This window comes from Planococcus citri, chromosome 3 (assembly GCF_950023065.1).
Source record: "Planococcus citri chromosome 3, ihPlaCitr1.1, whole genome shotgun sequence".
NCBI classification, from domain to species: Eukaryota; Metazoa; Arthropoda; class Insecta; order Hemiptera; family Pseudococcidae; genus Planococcus; species Planococcus citri.
Window position 1 is genome coordinate 41820738 of NC_088679.1, and position 20705 is coordinate 41841442.

Consider the following 20705-nt stretch of genomic DNA (forward strand, 5'->3'; position numbering starts at 1 on the left):
TTTTATGTGTAAAAAACGTCGAAAAGTACAATTTTTTCGGCTCGTGTGGTGCATTATGGTTATGTTTTTACAAGATGAATGTTTCTATAGTTGAAAAATTATTAATGTATTATTTCAGAAATTTCACTTTTTTAAAAGGCCAAATGTGATTTATTTCCCCTCTCCTCCTTTCATAAAGAATCAACTAAAAAATAATAATTTTTGAAAGTTCAACACGAATATGTACATGAATTTTAAAACATTTGTGACCTGGTCTGAGACTAGGGGCCACAAGTTGGAAAATTTTTTTTTGAGTTTTTGGCCATTTTGAATACTAGACATCCCACCGAGTCGAATGAGACCAATCCCAGCCTTCTAGCCCATTTTTTTCCACTTTTTTTTTTACATCTTGAAGTTGTAGGATTCAAAAACGCGTTTTTGAGAAAAACGAATTTGAAGAAAAAAATTGATGAAAACTGAAAATGTGATGTTTTCCGAGAAAAGGTACATAATGTTTCAAAAAATGGATTCTGGTACTTGAAAGTGCGTAGAATAACATGGAATAAGTTAAATTTACGATAAGAACACATATACATTATAAAAACGTAAAAAAATAAGATAAAATGAGAAAAAAATGTTTAAAAAAATTGAAATTTTTTCCCAATTTTTACTTTCTTTTGCAATTATATCGAAAACTAAGCCTCCTAGAAAAAAACTAATGACATTATGTCGATTGGAAATTTAATTCTCTACAATTTTCCTCGACCTAATTTTTCCGTAGAATGCTTTGTTCCGCCTCCAGAGAGCTTTGAAAGTTTTTAGCGCTCAAATTTTTGACTGACACTAACTTCAAAATGCGCTTTCAACACATGTTGCGGTCAAATTACGTGTTGTGGCTGTGTCACATTACAGTTCACGTGTCAAACAACCGAAATCCGCGAAAAAACAATTTTTCAAAATTTTGACTTATTTTTACATTTTTGCCTCTACTGTAAAAAAACGTTTTCCGACTTGTGGTACCTTTTGTCAGAACAGGTCACATTTATCAAATAAAAAATCAACTTTTCCGAAACGAGATTTCGAAGATTTCCGATAAATGGTTGATTTTAAAGATGACACGCTCGAAATTCGAACGCCGTATTTTTCCAAATTCCTGAATAAATAAGAATGACATTTCAGTCTTTCTAAAATTTTCAGAAAATTTCTTATTTGTATTCAGCAATTTAAAATTACTCAAAATTGAGCATGTATCTATCAACTATCAACTTGATTAACTTGAAGTTGGGATTTTTAGTTTTAGGGGGTCATTGAACTCTGTAATGTGATAAAAAAAAATCTTACCATTCGCTGGTTTATTTAAATGAAATTAATAACGATGTTATAAAAAATTATCTCCTTATATAAATATTTGAATACCAGTGTGGTCGACGCGGATTCCTGCGTTATTTTTTCCCTGTGTACAAAAACCCCAACTGCGGCACGTGACACGCGATTTATCTGAATGCAAACATTAGAAGGTGTAAATGTACTTGTACGTGCGTTATTCAAAATTGAATTGATGTGAAAAGAAGGTAAATGGCAATGAGAATAGTTGAAGATAAATGTTATTCATTTCTCACACCTATTAATAGACCTAGGTACACTGAAAAAAAAAAAAAAACAATAAAAATTAATATTTCAGTATAGTAACCGGATCCAATCCAAAAATAATAGTGATTTTTACTCAGCCAAAAAATACATTTTACCTATAGAATTAGGTAAAATTTATTACTCTCATAGTAAAATTTACTAATCTCATAGTAAAAATCGCAATATTTTTGAATGGGATCCGGTTACTGTATGAAATAGTAAAAATTATCCATAATTTTTTTTTCCGTGTACATGATATACAATACTACAGGTCCAGGTGCCATTACTTTAAAAATACACCTTAAATTTAGTTTTTTGTTTTGTTTTTTCGTACGCGTCGAATAGGTACAATACAACACACAAAGTTGAATATTATATCGGATTCGATTTTCGCTAGCCGCAATGTTAATGACTTTGGGAGTCGTTTCATTTTGTAGCAGATAACGAAAGGATTCGTGTGTACTCGTAACAGTGGTTGGTCGATGCTTCGGGGTATACGGCGCGGCGCGTGTGAACCAGCGCTACGGAATGAAAACGCGGGAAAGGCAAAGGCGCAAAGAGGCACGACAGGGAATGATTAGGAAAAATGATAAGGAGGGGTGCATTTCGGGAACGCGTTTTTTCGTTGCCGGTTGCCGCGTTAAAAACGGGAAAATGAGGTCACGCTGTCTCCCTATTCCTCGAAAACGCGTCGTCGTCCTAGTCCTCGTCGTAGGTTTAAGTTAACGAAGCAAAAGGATAGGGAAGACAAGTACCCACTCGCTATCCCGTGCTCTGAAGGACGTGCGAGAAATTTTTGTCTGCGTGCGCGATCGCATTTCTATGTACTATTTCGCAGCCATACGAATTCGTAGATGGAAAGATACATCGGATGCAAGATGCAAACATTTTCTTGCTGTTGAAGTAACTCTGAATCCGCGTCAGTGCTGTGGGTGCATTGTACTCTTGATCAAAGTTTGAGGTCTCGTCAAAGATTTCGTGCTGTAAAATTACTGTTTCGAGCCTTCGAGAGCTTCGGAGACTCAAGTTTTTTGCATTTTGTGGTGCGTATCATTAAAAATGGGAAATAAGCGTAGACAATACATGGGAAAAGAAATACGTTGCACTCTTGATGAGAGAGCAGTCATCACTTCGGTTTTCAAAGCTTCTAATAATTGAACCATTTTTGAAAGGAGGGGGGGGGGTAGGGAAAAGGAATTCATGTGTCTGAAGGATATAAGATGCATAGATTTCCAAACGGTTTCACCTACTAGAAAACATTCTTCATCTCTCCTTCTGTTTCAAATGTTCATAAAACATAGTAACACTTTAACATGTATATTTTTATGGGTAAAATTTAGAGAATGTGTAACAATAATATTTTATGAAAATAAATGATTTTCAAAAGATACACCTAAATTTTGATTGATTGACTTTGAATTAAAAAGAGAACACTTGATATAATGGTATTTTTTTCAGAATGGCACGTGAAAAAATGAGGAAAACCTCTTACAACTTGAATTGAAGCTAAACTCCTGCATAAATCTTTTGCATTTCATAAATTTCGATTTATGATTTTTACTACAGGCTTCAAAAACTCAATTATGAGGTTCCCCGTTTCTTAGTGAGGTTGAAAAAAAAAATACCTAAAACAAAGAAAATGCCATCTCCAATATTTTTTTACCCGATGGTTCAAAAATCAACTACCTTGCAAATACATAAAAAGGTAAAGGAAAATGGTAAACAAAACAATAAAAAAAGTAAAAAAATCACTCTTAAAAAATTGCATCAAAATTTGAAAAATTCGTGTATAAAAAAACACTAATTACCGAACAATTTTTTACGCATGCAGTGTGGTCTACTCATCTATGTAACAGAGTGTACTAAAATTCATTTCTTAAGTATGGCGTGTAATTTTTTTTTACATAGAAAATAAATATGTGAAAGAAAGGTGAGGTTGTTAATCATGATTTTATGGATTTCAAAGGAAGATGATAAAATGTGCTACCAGGTTTGAATATTGAATTCATCAGTTTCGTTATTAGAATAGCTTTGAAAAAAAAACAACAACTAAAACAAAACAATAGAAAATTCTGAATGAAATTGATACATACGTACGTATTTTTAAAAGGCCATTTTCCCATTTTCCTCTCTTCGTTTGAGAAGTTCAATATTTCAAAACTTTAAGTAAATCAAGTCGAATTATTAAAAATTATCAAGCATAAAATACATACCAATTACTTCAACCAATATGTACCGAACGTGAATTTAATTGTTCCTTATCAATACGATTCAATTCAACAGTCGTTTTTGTTTCAAGCATGTGAATTGTTTGATTGAGAAAACAATAATGGGAGCACCTAACCCACCAGTGAATATCGTTTGAGCATCACTTTTTGTCTTGAAGTGGAGTAACATAATAGTTATTATGTATTTTCACATGAGATGAGTTTTGGAATTTTCAAACATTTTGAAAATCGAACTCTTCCTTGGAATTTGCTAATATTCGACCTTTACTATCGTGTATGAAATAATAATACTTCTGAAAATAACGAAAAGTGGGATGGAAAAATTACCTTGAAACTGTCCCCCTAATTCTCACAAACAAACACTTGTTGAAAAAGAAAAAAGAAAGTGAAAAAAATGAATTAATAAAAAAATAAAATGTACAAAATACATGTACTGTAGAGAACAAATTATTATGGTTTTTTTTTCTGTGGTGAGAAATGCTTAGAATGGACGAAATGACTAAAATTGTTTAAAAATTACGTTTGATGGATTTCAACTCTGTTGCATAGATGGAAAGAGCATTCGTTTGTCGGCAGTTCACAAAGTTAAACTTGAACAAAAATATTCAGAAAAATATGTTTAAATATAAAAAAAATTGTACATTTGTCCTTAAACACTAGATTATACGTTTCTCATAAAAAATATGTGAGCACAAAAACTACAATTTTGAACTAAGGAGTGCTGGAGATTCTGCAGTTTGTTGTGATGTTGATGGCATATTTTTCTTCTCAGGGAGAAAGGGACTGAATGGTTTTAAAAAAAAACATCCAAAGTCCAAAGTTGAGCTCTGTTTGTCTTTTTTGTGAATTTTTTGTGGTCTCAATGGTCTCATAAGCGTATGTTTCCTTTATTTCAAAAACATGAAGTCGTCACGTGGTAAAAAAAATTGGCGATTCAAGTGCTACAGATCAGACTCAGGACTTTTCCCCGATTTATTGGGGGGGGGGGAGTATTTTTTCCAGACAGCTATTTAATAGGTAAAATAAAAGTGAAATGAGATGGGCATTGGCAGTGACGCGACCATAAAGAAATAATAAACTGTGATAAAGTAAAAATTTAGGATATTAATTTCTTTTTTTGTTTTTATAACGGTATTGATTTTCTCCCAATTCAAAATTTTGTTATTTGATTTCGTCGATTTTTTTTTGGGGGGGGGGAAGAAAGAGAAAAGAGAGTAGAGAAGGGGGTAGAATTGAGAGGTTTCTGAATTCTGAAAAAATTTGTAAAAAATGATTTAAAAAGTTTGATCGAAAACAAAAACTATTTTTGGAAACTAATTTTTTCTACAATTTTCTCAACATTGACTGTTACAAAAACGTTGACTGGGTTATTTCGAGGTCTAGAGTCTAGACTCACCTTTTGTCTTCCGTTTTACCCCCACCTTTTCGGAAAAAATTGCAAAACGATTACTTCTGAGTATAGCGTGTTTTTATCAAGTTTACGACTTCGATTTGCGGTACGTAATTATGTACTTGAGTTGTATGTTCGAAATTTTCTCCAAACTACGTATACGAATGACATTGCCATTGAACGGAGGCAAACATCTATAACAGCGAGTTCGATGACACACTTGAATTTATAGCAACTGAATGGATAAAGGCGTTCTCTAAAGTAGCCGAAATTATATTTCTTCCGACATACCTGTGCAGTACCTAACTACCTACGTTTAAAGTAGGCCATATAACGTACCTATAGGTAAACGTATCCGAACGACCCATGCACCAGGAGGCGTATATCGTCGGTCTCGGTATACTCTACGTTCTATGAGGGAGCGTAAGTGTGTATAGTATACCTATTCGCGGCAACGTGAAACATTTTACCTCTACCTCTTGTGGGTCGATATAATTCAAAAACGTGCGGTAGGCGTCAACGGCGCAAAAGATTTAAATAAACCAATTTTAACACGTGATAAATTAGCAGCCGCGTGCCATCTTTTTTCATACGGTCGCGCCGCCATCAGTGCTGCCTCTGTAGCCGTTCAAGATGTCGTTACAATGATGTCGTGTATACCTTCTAGTTCTATGGTGAACAAAAAAAAAGGCTTCGTCGACGAGAAACTTTTTTCGTCAGCTTTACGCTCGATCGCCGAATAGAAATTCAAAGCTTTACGAAAAAGCTCTTCTGAAAAAAGTTATCATTCTCAACGGATTATTGTTTTCTGCTCGGTTATTGTCGTAAACTTTCAAAAATGTGACTATGACGGATGAACGTAGGAATTAAAGGCCATAAAATTCTCTATAAAATAAGTTATATACCAATTAAGCTTTAACGTAACGTCATAAATGGGGTTTCAACTCGAAGCAATAATTATGCTTCGATGTGTTAACTCGTCCGACGAAATTTCCTCTAAATACGAATTTAAGACTTTTATGTAGCTAAGTAGGAACATATACTCGTATGTGTATACCTACCTTAATCTCGTATGAGAAATCGCTAGCAGAAATCAACGATTCGTTTGTTATCGAAGCGAACACGAAATACACCCATGTTTTTCCAGAAAAAGCGTAAGTTTTATAGAAGGGCAGGGGGAGATTTGTTCGGAACACAATATGTAGGATCGTTATCGATTGTTTTTGTTAAAGGTTCATAGCGGTTATGAGATCAACATTTTGTCTAGAGTCTGAGCTTTGATGAAAGTTTTGAGTCAAAATATGTATAGATATTGAAATGGCCTTTTGTTTCATAAGTTGAGAGCAAATTGAGAAAAAAGCTAAGCAACTCGAGTAAAAATTGATAAAAAGCTCGAGCTCTGGACCACGAGTCTAATTTACTCAATTTTTTTGAATATAATGATTTTTTGATGAAATTGCAACGGGATATCTTTTGTAGTTCCCATCTTCAATTTTGAGCGAGATCACAATTTTTGGAAATAGCATGGTCTGGAATTTCCATTTCCCTAATTTTAGCTGCCCAAATTGATTTTTCGATTTTTGGCGAATTTTTTGAAAATCAAAAATAAATTGACCATTTTTTATGATTTATGCTACATACATATTTACATTTATTCAGAAAAATGATGAATATTAGCTCTGAAACTAATATCAACTCCTCTCAACTGAATTTATTCACCATTTCCAGTGATTCTGGAGTCTCCAGCGCAATTCCCGATTCATCAAGAATTTTGAAAATTCTCCAGAATGCGTGGAAATTAATTTGGGCCGCTGAAAATCAAATTGCAGCTTATTCTCGACCTGTTTACAGAGTTTATTCATATTTAAGCCAATTTTCAGCTGAACACCTCGAGGGTATTTTTTGAACAATATTATCCAATTATGGTATCATTGAAAATCGTGCTAATTAAAAGAACACCCTACAGGTGTCCATCTAGAAATCAAGTGTTACCGAAATCATAAAACTCATAAATCGATCAAAGATGAGTTACAACTCGATTTTTAGCTGCTCAAATTCAATTTCATGCCTTTTGGAGAAATTTTAAAAATTCAGGAAAAATCGAAAATTGGACACGAGGCTCCCACAATGACTTTAAATAGTGAAATTTGGATTCGGTAAGCTAATTTTAGACAAAATTCAGCCATTCGTAAGAAGTTCCAGGATTTCTCTACGATCAGAAAATTTCAGAGTTTTTGAATTTTTTATACTGAACAAAAAAAAAATGGGTCGAGAATAAGTCACAGATTAATTTTCAGCTGCCCAAATCAATTTGCACACCTTCTGGAGAAATTTTAAAATTCTGGACGAATAAAAAATCGCGTTTGAGGCTCCAGAATGACCGGAAACGGCGAAATCCGGTTAGCGAGAGTCAATTGAGGAAGTATAGTATGTTTCTTCAGAAAGAAAAATCAATTTATGCTGCTGAAATTTTGATTACGATGTGTTTCAGACCATGCTCTTTTTAAAAATCACGATTTTGTTTTAATTAGAGGTGGACACCTCGAGAAGTTCCCTTGTTAGACGATGGGAAAACATATTTTCTAGTTCAACATTGACCAGCTGTTCTGAATTCCGTCATTTTCGGCTATTCAGAACCCCAAAAATGGTAAACGATCGCCACAGATTTGATTTCTACTTTTCATTATTAAAATTTTTTTGCGATTATTACTCGTGAAACGAAATTGAAGAAAAAGTTTCAAGTTTCGTTATTTCCCTTCATTGATTCGAGGTATATATTTTTGATAAGTAGCTTGTTAAAAGCGAATTGTGTGTATTCATCGATGTGGATATTTACGAAATGAATCGAATAGAGAAATGCAAAACGAATTAACCGAGTTAAATTTTGACGATGTTGAAAATTTGTTGCCAAAAGTTGAACGTATTGTTCGAAGGAAGTCGTTTCACTGGTCGTGGTACGGAATCATTTGGCAAATGTAGTGCCTGAATTCGCGCGAAATTACTTCGCTGTAAAATAAATAGCGCTTTATTGTTAAATAATTTGCCTAATCTGACTTGTATAGTTCGATAGGAAATTATCTGCGAACTATTAAACAAATATTATACGAAATGGTTTAATAAATTTATTCATCAACGAGGTCGATACAGCGCAGAGTATGGTAGCTTTTACATTTATGTATGATTGCTTCAGTTTGGTTTTTAAAGTGTTGTTTATGTGTACAAAATCGTCGAGGCGCAAATGTACGTACGGTTTGCGTGGTTAATTGTTTGAATTTGTAATTGTATGTTTATGTAACTACTCGTACTCGTACACATTCGCGTAATATGAACTTCATACATTATCCATACACACCTACCAACTTAGGTACCTTTGCATATGTACACTTTGCATTACACACATCCATATACATACTTAGTTAACCGATGTCCTGAAATGGTATATGTATAGGTAGTTAGTACATCTAGATATATGTAGCTATACAGCTAGCTAAATACATACATACCTACGTGTTACGTTACGTTATCGAGAATATAATTTATTTTACTCGTTAAAAGGGTGGTTACAAGTTGGTCGCGGTGGCGAATCGAAATTAATTTGTCATTTTTATAATTACCTCGGCTGCAGCAGCAGCAATGGCCAATATGTGATGAAAAATGAAGCACGTTCCACGGTTGCATGCGGGGTTAATAATGGATGTTACTTTGAAGTTAGTTTTTGAAAAAGCCAATTAGCTTGCCATGTCGTCGCAATGTCGTGAGCACGAAATATATATTCTTTCCTAATTTTATTGCCTGTTTGTGTTCACGTAAACTATACCTATGTTTAATGCCTTAGACCTAATACTTGCGTTAATCCGGAGTGTGTTTTATCCGTCGCGGTTATTTTACGTCAATTTTCTTCATTTTAGACTTTCGTTAGTCGTTACTCGTATTTTTGTCGACTGTTTCGTTGTTGACTACAAATTATGTACCTTCTGAATCACGGGTACGTTGGTATGATTTTTTCCCATCCAAGATGTCCCGCATTTAACGGCAAGGAACGCTTAGAATTTTTATCACGAATTCTCCCAAAACTTGGCTCAATAATAATATGTTCGTAACAAGTATACGTATCTTTTTCATTTTTAAAAGTGTATTTATGTGTGTTGATACTTATCTCTCGACCAAGATTGAAAGTAATTTGAAATATAATTGACGAGATTTTTTATTTGTGTTTAGGGTCGAGAAACAGCTCCTGACATAGCTACGAGTCCAAGGCGACAGAATCCACCTCATGGAACCAATAACACATCGTTGCGCCCCAAAGAACCTCCGTTTATGGTTGTTCAAGGAGATTTTCGTAAAGTAAGTTTTTCTTACAATGATTAATATTTTGATTTAAAATTTAAATTTGGCTAAAATTTTCCATCTTGGTGATTACAAAGCTCTTCAAACTTGTACATATATTATGAGCTTTTGCTGATCTAATATATTGACAAGTGTGTACCCTTATTATTGAAATTTTTGAATAAATAGGTATTGCACAAACGCTAAATGTTATCACTGATTTTTCCTAGTAAAAAAAGATAGGTTTACGTAATACATTACGTAAGTGGTGTTTATTGTTTTTATTGGAAGCATTAAATTGAAAGTTCAGTTACTTTCATGATTTTATTGATTTCGTAAACGGTATAAATTACATCGGTACCGTTTTTCATATCATCACGGTACCTAAGTATACCTAAAGGCTAAATGGGGAAACCTATTTTCGACGTCGCTATTGAATATTACATTTTTCGTGTTTATCGTAAAATGTAAATTGAAAAGCCATACCTAGCAATTATCAACGAAAAGGAAACGTATCGGTAACGCCCCTTGATTAAAGAAACGTTTTTTTGCGAAAAATTCTCTTTTCGTTGATGTATTAATTATAAATTGTGTAATATACGAGTTTTAGCATTTTATTCAAGAGTTAAGATACCTCTACTATTAGTCGTTATAAATTGTAATGCGGATAATTTGCGCTTCTGGAAAAATATAAAACAAAACTGTCATTTCGAAATTAGTTTTTAAAATGTTCGTTTAAGGAAACTATTGGTGGTTAGGGGGGGTGTGTTTTGGAATTCATTAGTAGGTATTTGGTACTAACTTCTATCGAATTTTTAGCCATTGTTGCCAACTTTTCCTGACATTTTGTCAGATTTTTGGTAGAGAGGAAAATCGATTTTTCAATAGAAACATACAGCACTAGAAACAAAGAAAATCTACACAAAAATTAGGATAGAATAAAAAAAAATATTGTGATTAAAGAATTATGAGTATTTTGAAATTGAATCGGTGGGTGCAGAAAGGGACCAAGTCACATTTTTGGAATTTTTTTTTTCACGGATATAGGGGTTTCAAAGTACGGGGGATCGACTGGTGATGTCAGATTTCCGCAAAACTGCTGGGAAAGTGGTATTTGGGCGCAGAAAAAGGGCGGATCCGCATTTATGACTTTTTTGTAAAATTTTTTAAATTCTTTGAAAAATAACTAACATTTTTGAGAAGACCATTTTTTGAAATTTGAGTTAATCTCTGAACTGAAAAATGATGAAAAAATTAACAACTTCAGCAAAAAGTCTTAGAACTCAAGGGGTTTTTGGTCAATTTAAACGAGATAGCAGTCTAAATGATGTACTTATTGTTAGATGTAGAATCAAGCCCCATTCGTGCCCGAGCAATTTCAAAAGAAATGTTGTCGATTGGGTGCAGAAAGGGTCTAAGTCCCATTTGTTTAGGCAGCAACAGTGCCGGCGCACGTGAATATATTTTTTTTTCTAAACAGTCCTAAAAATTGTGTCTTGGGGTCCTCTTTCAATGACCTTAAGCATGTTTACCAAAAATTTTTGATTTTCAAATAAATCAGTTTTTTGTTATTCCTGAAAAGTGCGAAAATGGACTTAGCCCCTTTCTGCACCCACCGATTCAATTAAGGTACAGTTATTTTCAAGACCATCCAGCCGATTTCATTTTTTTTTTTTGAAATTGATATTGCAAGTAAATTAAGCAATTTTGAAAGAATTTGATTGTTTGTCAACTTTTTTTTTCATTGAAAATTTTTTTGGGATATGCTTGTATCTTGCGAACCCCTCGCATTAAAACGTTTATGGAACGCTCTGGAATAAAAAGAGAAAAAAACAAAAAAATCATACGATATCATAAGTTTTTCAGAAAAATGTACCAACTCGTAAAACGAAAATCTTTTTTTTTCTGAATAAGATTTCATTTAATTTATTTTCCAAGAAACATTTTCCTCATTTTTAAACTTTTGCAAATAGAAGTAAAAGTACACTGCATATTTCTTTTTTAAAAACTAGTAACAGACCTTAATTTTTTCTGATTTTCCCCTCAATTGAAAACGACTACTTATGGATCTTACTGCATGTTTGAAACGAAAAAATTCTAAAACCCACCCCCTCCTTGAAACGTTGAAAAAAATGACCAATTTACGACATTTTGAGTGACATTGAAGTTGATTTTAGATTTCAACAGTCTGATTTTTAAGATTTGGGATAAAAATCTTGCCTGTATTTCTTGATTTTTTGGAGCTGATAATCAAGTTGACGTAAAATCTCGAATACTATCTTTTGGAATTGGGACATTATTTTTTCGAAAATGCTTTAGGTAGGTAGAGGCAAAAGCGAAAAAAACACAATTTTTTTCGATAATTTTTTCTTTTTTGAGACCTCATATTTCCTTTCCAAGGACACATAAGGGGGTCAAACATTTTCTGGATTACTTTCAATCCAAAATGAAGATCTCGAACGAATTTGATCAAAACTCTCTGATTTTTTTTTCCTGCGATCCTTCCTGAAGTATGTACAAGGACTGTGTGAAAGTTCAATTGTACTAAAATTCAAAAAATGATGTTTCTCCAGCATTTTCATGGCATAAAATGAATTTGAGTACAAATGCATAAGGAACCTGATTTTTTTCGAAAATTTTTGACGTTTAGGCAGTTGCTTTGAAAAATATCACGAAGGGCAGATTTCGATTTTGGGAGAGAAGATCCTAAAATCAAAATATGAATTCTAAGGTTTCGGTACTTAAATCTAGATTTTTTAATGGAAATTAGCTGTTTCTGGCAACAAAATCGCATTTTGAAAATTAGGATCCTTCTAAATTTCTAATAAAGGAAGCTTAGAATACCTCAACCAATACAATAATTTTTGAATCAGATGCACGAGAAATCGGAAAACCAGTCAAAAATAGCTCAATTTCCATGAAAAAATTAATGTTTGGCCAAACTGAGGGGGAAAGCTGAAAATCGGTCTACAACTCTACATGTAGACGTATTTGCAAATCCAGCCTCCTAAATCGATTTATTTCAGATTTTTTGGTTCTTCCTTTCTTCTGTTATCTAAACTAAAAATATGCATAAAAAGGCTCAGAATGAACCGCTCATACAACCTTTTTAATCGATATTCAAGTGCAAGTGAATACATTTTCAGTAGGTATCCTGTTCAACGATTCAATTCCAAATTTCTCTCCCGCAATTATTTTTGAGAAAGGATGCCAAACTAGGTCATCTCGTGAAGTTAAAATTTGATTAAAATTCCGGTTTTTAGTCTCTCGAGTTGATTTATGGCGATTTTCCAGCTACGATATTTTCGATTTTTAAATTTTCTAGTTCCCTTAAAATAGTAAAAACATTTTTACTCCGTACCTATTTTCAGATTGCTCTCTCTCCTCTTTTGCTCGTTTTAAGGTACAGCCACGTCAGTCAGAAAGACAAATTTTGTAAAAAAAAAAAGTGCTTCAATTTTTATTTTATTTTGATACCAGACCGAGTAGGTACGTATAGGGTTACGGTCTGCACTCACTATATTGTCAAAGCTGCCAAGTATTTTTATTACCGGCAATGCAATGACAGCAAAACAGAAGAATGGTATAAAAAATCCAGTAGGGGCGTACAGGAAATTTATATTTAAAATCTCGATTCCGGTGGTATTGTGTTGGTTATATGTGAACGAGGGCGTGATAATGCAAATCCATATACAGCCTATCCTATACAAACGCTAACATTAGACGTTTTCTTCGCGCGACAAATACATATATTGAAAAATATTTCGGCAAATTTAAAACGCTTTGAAAATAGTATTGGATACGAACCTCGCGAGGGCTGGGATTTGTACACGCGAATAAATACGCGACGCTGTAGCTTTTAAAACGTCAATCTTTTTCAATTCTTCTACAATTTTCTCTTTCTTTTTTTTTTTCTTTCGACCATACGTAAAAATATACGAGTAAGAGCTGCGTCGCGACCGCGTACCAGTATCATCGATAAAATAATTTCACACGCGTAGAATAAACATAGGTACCCTTGCACATAGGTACACACAATACACATTCATGTTGTACATATCGACGTGTAAAAATAATTTTCAAATTGTTCTAGGTCAGCGGAATTTCTAATGAAATATTCCGGCAGATTGAAACAATCGAGAACGAATATGACGCGTCGACTGCGGCTGCTCTCGAAGCAGTCGAAAGGCGTGGTGAAATGATAGTAAGAATATTGGATACGAAGAATTTGGGAAAAGCTGCCGCCGAAGCTGCGAAAAAGTTTTTAAATCTGCAGGTGAGCTTTCGACTTGGACGTGCATTTTCTCATAGGTACAACACTAAATAAACACGAATCGATGCGCTACACTCGGCTTGAAGAAATTAACTCTTCCTTTCGTCTTGAAATCGGCGCTCGTTTCTCAGCCAATGTATAGGAAAATAAAATGAATATTACCCGCATATTTTATCGCGAGGTATTTCAAAATTCGTGTACCGCTAAAGCAACCTTCTAAAATGGTGGAATATTTTTAGCTTCGGTTAATATTACCAGATTACAAAATTTTACCCCCGTTTCTCGTAAGGCAATGTCGGTATCGATATTTGCCGAATTCCGAATACAAATGATATTTTATTCATTGGAATGTTGGCGCTCGTATCGAATTTACATTTATTCGATACGTTTTCCGATGGCATAGGCACCGAATGTAAACTCGCGTTAAATGATACCTCGCGTATGTAAATTTTAAGTGGAATTTTTTTTTCTTCTTAGGATTCCAAACACACTGTATTACTGGTAGAAATTATTAAAAGACCGGGGCAAACGTTAGGATTATATATACGCGAAGGAAATGGTCTAGATAGACAAGATGGCGTTTTCATATCAAGAATAGCGTTAGAATCGGCTGTGTACAATAGCGGTTGTATTCAAGTAAGCTCCGTCAACATTTACCTTACTGTCTGGAAAATAACTTACCAGTTATCATTGATCTTTGGAATTTCTCCATTTTATTCAACAGGTCGGAGATGAAATACTAGCTGTTAATTTGGTGGACGTTACACGTATGAGTATTGACGATGTTGTTATTATTATGTCAATTCCTCGTCGATTGGTTTTAGCCACTAGGCAAGTTAAAGGATACCCATCGACGGGCACTTTAGGATCCGCATCCTATGCTGGAACATTACACGCTCGTCCACCGGAACCGAAACCACCTCCAGTTGTAGTAATTAAGAAAGATCTTTACAAAGAGGACGAATACGATGACGACGATGATGAAAAACATTTACTACATTCGAGGTTCGAAAACAGGTATGAATTCATCTTTTGAAGTTTTTGTCTGCGAAAATTCGAATGATCATTTTTTTCCATCAATTTTTACCTATCTGAAATGAAAGATGAATAGAGTACCTAATTAATATTTTATTTACTTAATCAGTTGAACGAAATTTAAATAAAACAATGAAAAATGAGTAATTTTAAGCGAAATTTGTGATCGACGAGTAGTTTATTGATACCTTTATCAATTCGATGACATTCTAGGAGACATTTTCGAAAAAATCGTGTTTTTCGCTCTAGCCCCTACCCAACCTAATATGGAAGAAAATTTCAGCTTTAAAAAGCAGTATTTGAAATTCTGCGTTGACCTAAGCAATTGCCATCAAAATCTCAGACCATTTTTAGGATTTTTCCGAACGGTTGAAAATATACATACAAATCACTTGCTTTTGGATAAGTAAGGTATCTTATCTATTACCTAAATTCGTATTTTGAGCATTTTCCCTCCAAATATTTCGCATTAATTATACCGAAATATCGAAAGATATCGTTTCTAAAACTGGGCAAATATTTTGGAATGCAGTGGTGCCAATTTTCGGCTATTACATATTGTTAATTTCAGAAAATCGAGGAAAACAGCCAAATACTTCAATGTTTTGGTTTTTGAAATTGACAGCGATAACTGAAAAATTGGCACCACTACGTTTCAAAATATTTCCCCAGTTTTAGAAATGATATCTTTCGATATTTTGGCGAAATACTTGGGAAGAAAAAATTTCCAAAATATGAATTTTAGTACTCAAAAATAAGGGATTTGCAAATTTTCAACACTTAGTTGATGTAGCAGAACCTTAAAATTAGAAAACAAGAAAAAAATGTCTCGCTCGTCTTTTTCAAATTGCTAAAAATTTCTAAAAACTGTGGTTTTTTGCAAAAAATTCCAATATAGCTGATTTTTTTAGTTTTTTTTGCTTTTTAATAAAATTGTAAAAGTCTTGCTTTTTACAAAAAAATTGACAAAAATTTCGCTTTTTAGCGAAATTGCAGAAAAAGCGTACTTTTCCCCCTAAAAGTTGAGTAACCCCAAAGTTGAGCTTTTTTGCCAAAAATTACCAAAACGTTTCGCTTTTTGCCAAAAAGTTGTAAAATAGTCCAACTTTTTTTTACAGAAATTGCAGAAAAAATTTCTTTTTTGCCAAAAATTGTCAAGAAGTCTTTGTTTGTTCTAAAATTGTCAAAATCTTTTAGCAAAATTTGAGTAACCTTTTTAAAAATTTACCGCGAGAATGAACGACGAAAAGACGATAGCGACATATTGGAAATTCTTTCTGCTTTTATCAAACATTGTCAAAGTCTTGCATTTGGCTTTACTGTCAAAAATTTCCGATTTTTATAAAAATTATTTAAAATTGCTGAGAAGTCCTGAATTTTGCTAAAATTATTGTCAAAGTCTCGTTTTCTGCCAAAAGTAGCAAAAAGTCTCGCCTTTTACTAAAATTTTCACGAAGTCTCACCTTTTCCCAAAAAATTGCTAAAAGGTGACAAAAGTTCTGTTTTTTTGTAAAAAAAAAATTCAAAAAATCTCATTCTTTTCTAAAAATTTGTTCGGCTGTGTCGCTTTTTTTGTTTTGTTTTTCAGTTTATGGCCGGAAGGGCTGAAGGGTACTATTAAAAAAAAAAAAAAAAACATTTCAATGCCAATAACCAAATTATGTATTAATAAACGCGTATTTACGGCAAACTGGTTATGCAATTCTATTAACATTTGTGAAAGAGATTGCTCACGGTGTAAAAAGGAAGATGAGATGAGATACAAGTTACACGAATAAAATGAAGCAAATAAATAATTGCGAATTTGTTTTTGATAAGCCGTTCTGGTTCAAGTTGATGTAGAATGGTCGTCAACACGAACATTTTTAGGGTCAATGTCTGAGTAATAAAACTGATTTAAACTTCTGTCGAGTGATTTTAAATTTCTGACGCAAAATATAATTATGAAATAGGTACCCAAAATGATGGGAAAAAAATAATTTCTTACAAATGAAAAGTACTAATTTTCATTATATTATATTTTTCAATTCTAGAAATGATATGAAACGAGAAGCGCACGGTAGAGAAAAATCTCGATCTCAATACGCCTTGGATTCGAATGGCGATCTAGGAACGGATCTGTATTATAACTCTCGGCCAGCAGAGCCGCGACATCATCAAACAGCTACGGTAAACAATCCATCGACACGTTGATTTTGTCATAATTTTTTTGAACTGTGTGATGAACATATTCTTATCATCTTGTGTACTTGGTTTTTTAGCTCGACCGAAGATTAGGAGGTTGGTCTTACGCCCCGCAACACAGTATTCTAGACCATCATCTGAAACCGGTGGAAAATTTGCAATCTGATTATGATAGAAGTTACCCTAAAACCTTGGAATCATTGGCAGAAAAGGTATCACTCGCATCAGCTCATTGATCTAAAAAACCTTGCATCTTCAAAATCCTTTGCTATAATTAAGTACCTATGTATTCGTATCTAGGTTCATCCATTTTGTCCTGGAGGCTCTACGTTGGGTCGACGGACATCTGAAACGGCATTATCTACTAGGTACTCGCAATCTGGAAATCGAAGACTGCAGGGTATGGTTAGATCGGGCTCGGATCAGCACCTACCAAGAACTGAATACGATGATTTTAGTAAGCTAATCACGATATAGAATCTCTAACCGTTTACCATCGTTATTGTAAACTGAAATCTCATTTCAATTAATTTTTCATTTTTTTCCTCAGGTCGAACGTTACCAACCCGACAGTCGCACACGTTGCTACGATCGAATTTCAGAACTGGTGCAACTACTCCCAGCTACGCTCGTCAATACAGCGCTGGTGGCGCAATATCTTCATACGGTTCCACGTTATCTAAAAGGCATAACGTGGATTATGCTTCGGATACAGAAGCTTCATATCCCACCATATCAAAGTCTTCGTATTATTATTGTAGATCTAATCCAACGCAAGCAATTTCAGGTTAGCTTCATCATCGTCGATTCGTACATATAACGAAGATCATATTAGCAATTTAAATGTTATTAATTTTTTAATCCAGGTATATCGTCGTCGACGTTGTCAAGATTAACTAAAAGCGGAGCTCTGTCTAGGGCATCGTCGTTACGTTCAAATTCACTCCCTCGGGATACGAGAATGACAAGAAATCAGCTACCGTCTCTTCCACCGTCGAGGTAAAAATATTACTACAGAGTGACGGTTAATGTTCGGGGAAAATAGAATATTAATCTTTCTTTTCGATGGATTTAGCACTCTTTCGAATGCATTGATGCCAAATTTGAAATACGGTGGAGCTGGTGGCAAAATCGCTAATAATTTGCTAGATCAAGAAGATGATGGTACTTTGAGCGCTCCAGAGTTACCTTCAAGTGAAAAATTCAAAAAACGTATGTGCATCATGATAACGAACGAACCGTGTGGTAGACGAGGAAATAACCTAAATCAACATTTATGTCTATATTATAGGAATGCTGCCTACTACAAATGTATTTACAGCGGATGAATACAGAGCGTGGTTGTCCCGAACGCCTTCTACCAGTGCTATTTACGATAGACTGAAAAGCAATAGAGATTCGTCGTTGTTACGTCAAAAAGGACGATTTACTTTCAGCGCGGAGAATTTACCAGAAAGAACTAGACAGGTACACAATTGTGTGCTTTAAAATATTATCTCATCTGTAATGAGTATAATACTCGTATATTATTGCAACGGTCAATATTGTAATAAAATCATAATTTGCAGTCCGAACTATTGAGCTATTCCAAATACCGTCCTAATCAACTAGCATCGATGGGACCAGTCAGCATGACGCCGTTGCCATCGGCTACTATTTCAACATTGGACAGACACACTAGAACGTCATCTTTAAGAAGGATGAGACATTTACAAGAATTAGAAGCTAAACATCTCGGTAATCGAGCTACTACGCCGGATGTTCAAGTAGATCGAACTAGAGTACTCGAAATCAACACCTCAGGTGAGAATTATCTCTCTAGGGAATTTTGTAACCGCCAATTATTATTCTAAATGAGATATTTATCGCATAGAATTTACCAAGTATAAAATGGAAAAGTCTCATCTGAGCGACGAATACTCCCCGGTCAGTGGTTTACTTTGGATTCATTTATTGGCCGGACGTGGACTTCGTGTTACTGCTACCGCCAGTCCGTTGACTGGACATGGTAAGATTATTATACGTACATGTTTGTAGTTGAATTAATTTTGCGAAGAACATTCCTTAAACATTTGAAATTCGTCTGTTACAGGGCCAAATACTGCCACTCGGGATCTCTACTGCGTTTTAGAGTGCGATCGTATACATAAAGCTAGAACAGTGGTGAGAAACGGCGATCTAGTATTCGATTGGGATGAAACATTCGAATTGGACTTATTCAGTAATCGAGAATTAGATTTTCTGGTTTACTCGTGGGATCCTCAATACAGACATAAGTTATGCTATAAGGTACGAATGAAATAAAAATTCTACACGAATTGCGTATCTTGGATGGATTTTAAAACTTGTTTCGTTACAGGGTTCCGTTCATTTAAGTTCCTTACTGTACAAAAGTCCTATACATCAGCTTGCTTTGAAAGTCGAACCAAGAGGAACGTTGTATATTAGGCTGAGACATACCAACGCTTACCATACATATTTAAGAAAACAAATCAGACCTTTACTGTCGTCCAGAAGTGTATTAACCATCAGCAATTTATTCGGAACCGATTTAGAGACAGTAGTGAATAGGGAAAGTGGTTCTATCTCAGTATCGTTACAGTCTCTGCCTCAACCGCCCCTCGCAGCATCTGTTCCTATTATCATTCGTAGATGTGTCGAAGAAATTGAAAGAAGAGGGCTTGATATCATTGGTAAGGATTTACTTAGGTACCTATCTTGAATCAGATTCCTCACCTAGGTAATTCATATTATTCATTTCAAACGATCTGATTCTTACAGGATTGTATAGACTTTGTGGTTCGGCCACAAAGAAAAGAATCCTCAGAGAAGCTTTCGAAAGAAATCCTAGAACGATCGACTTATCACCTGATAACGTTCCTGATATCAATGTAATAACTGGTGAGTAAATTAAGCACCTAAGTATATAAACCGTAAATAAATAGTAGAAATTATCCCTGCATCGTCTTCATGATTATGAATTTGTAATTTGCAGGCGTTTTCAAAGATTATTTGAGAGAGTTACCAGAACCTTTGTTTACGAAGCATTTATATCAGATGATCGTAGACGCTTTGAGCGTTTGCATGTCTGATGATCCACAAGGAAACGCCAAGTTGATATTTTCGTTATTGGATTGTCTTTCGCGAATCAATAGAGTAATTATTTATTTTGTTAAACATTTTTTTTATCTAGGTACCTATAATCGGAGTATAAAACGCTTAAAATGACTGACTTTTTTCCACGTTTGTTCTAGGCTACTTTGATATTTGTCATGGATCATTTATCGTTGGTGGTATCGCAGTCTGCTACTAATAAAATGTCTGCGCAGAATTTATCTATAATTTTTGCTCCGCTTCTAATGATAAGAAGTGAAACGGAAGAGAAAGAAATTGATTTCAATCAACCTATCAATATATTGAGATATTTGTTGGAAGTTTGGCCATCAAAATCAGGTACGAGATTTCGATTTGTGGTCGTATTTTCTACCAGCTTTAGAAGTTCCTATGCTTATGACGATGGCAAAACGACTTTTAAAAACATTAAAACAAGAAAACTCGTTTTGGTAGAAAAGCTTCTATAGATACTATTTTTCCTCTCGTATCGTGACAAAAATGTTGATAGATTAGAATATTAGATTACGCTCAATAAGTATCGCACATT

General features: G+C 34.2%; 1 protein-coding gene across 3 annotated transcripts in view; it reads left to right on the plus strand.

Moving 5' to 3' along the window:
* RhoGAP100F (Rho GTPase activating protein at 100F) overlaps window positions 1-20705 on the plus strand; it is a 56901-nt gene that overhangs the window by 31975 nt on the left and 4221 nt on the right. For all 3 annotated transcript variants that reach the window (XM_065358911.1, XM_065358913.1, XM_065358912.1), the window contains 18 exons: window positions 9445-9570; window positions 13646-13828; window positions 14303-14461; window positions 14550-14842; window positions 16894-17029; window positions 17122-17256; window positions 17345-17501; window positions 17595-17831; window positions 17911-18043; window positions 18120-18256; window positions 18336-18511; window positions 18613-18847; window positions 18918-19052; window positions 19137-19333; window positions 19404-19737; window positions 19826-19945; window positions 20040-20200; window positions 20299-20497. In XM_065358911.1, coding sequence (XP_065214983.1) covers window positions 9445-9570; window positions 13646-13828; window positions 14303-14461; window positions 14550-14842; window positions 16894-17029; window positions 17122-17256; window positions 17345-17501; window positions 17595-17831; window positions 17911-18043; window positions 18120-18256; window positions 18336-18511; window positions 18613-18847; window positions 18918-19052; window positions 19137-19333; window positions 19404-19737; window positions 19826-19945; window positions 20040-20200; window positions 20299-20497 — 3253 coding nt within the window. The remainder of the gene's footprint in view (window positions 1-9444; window positions 9571-13645; window positions 13829-14302; window positions 14462-14549; window positions 14843-16893; window positions 17030-17121; window positions 17257-17344; window positions 17502-17594; window positions 17832-17910; window positions 18044-18119; window positions 18257-18335; window positions 18512-18612; window positions 18848-18917; window positions 19053-19136; window positions 19334-19403; window positions 19738-19825; window positions 19946-20039; window positions 20201-20298; window positions 20498-20705) is intronic.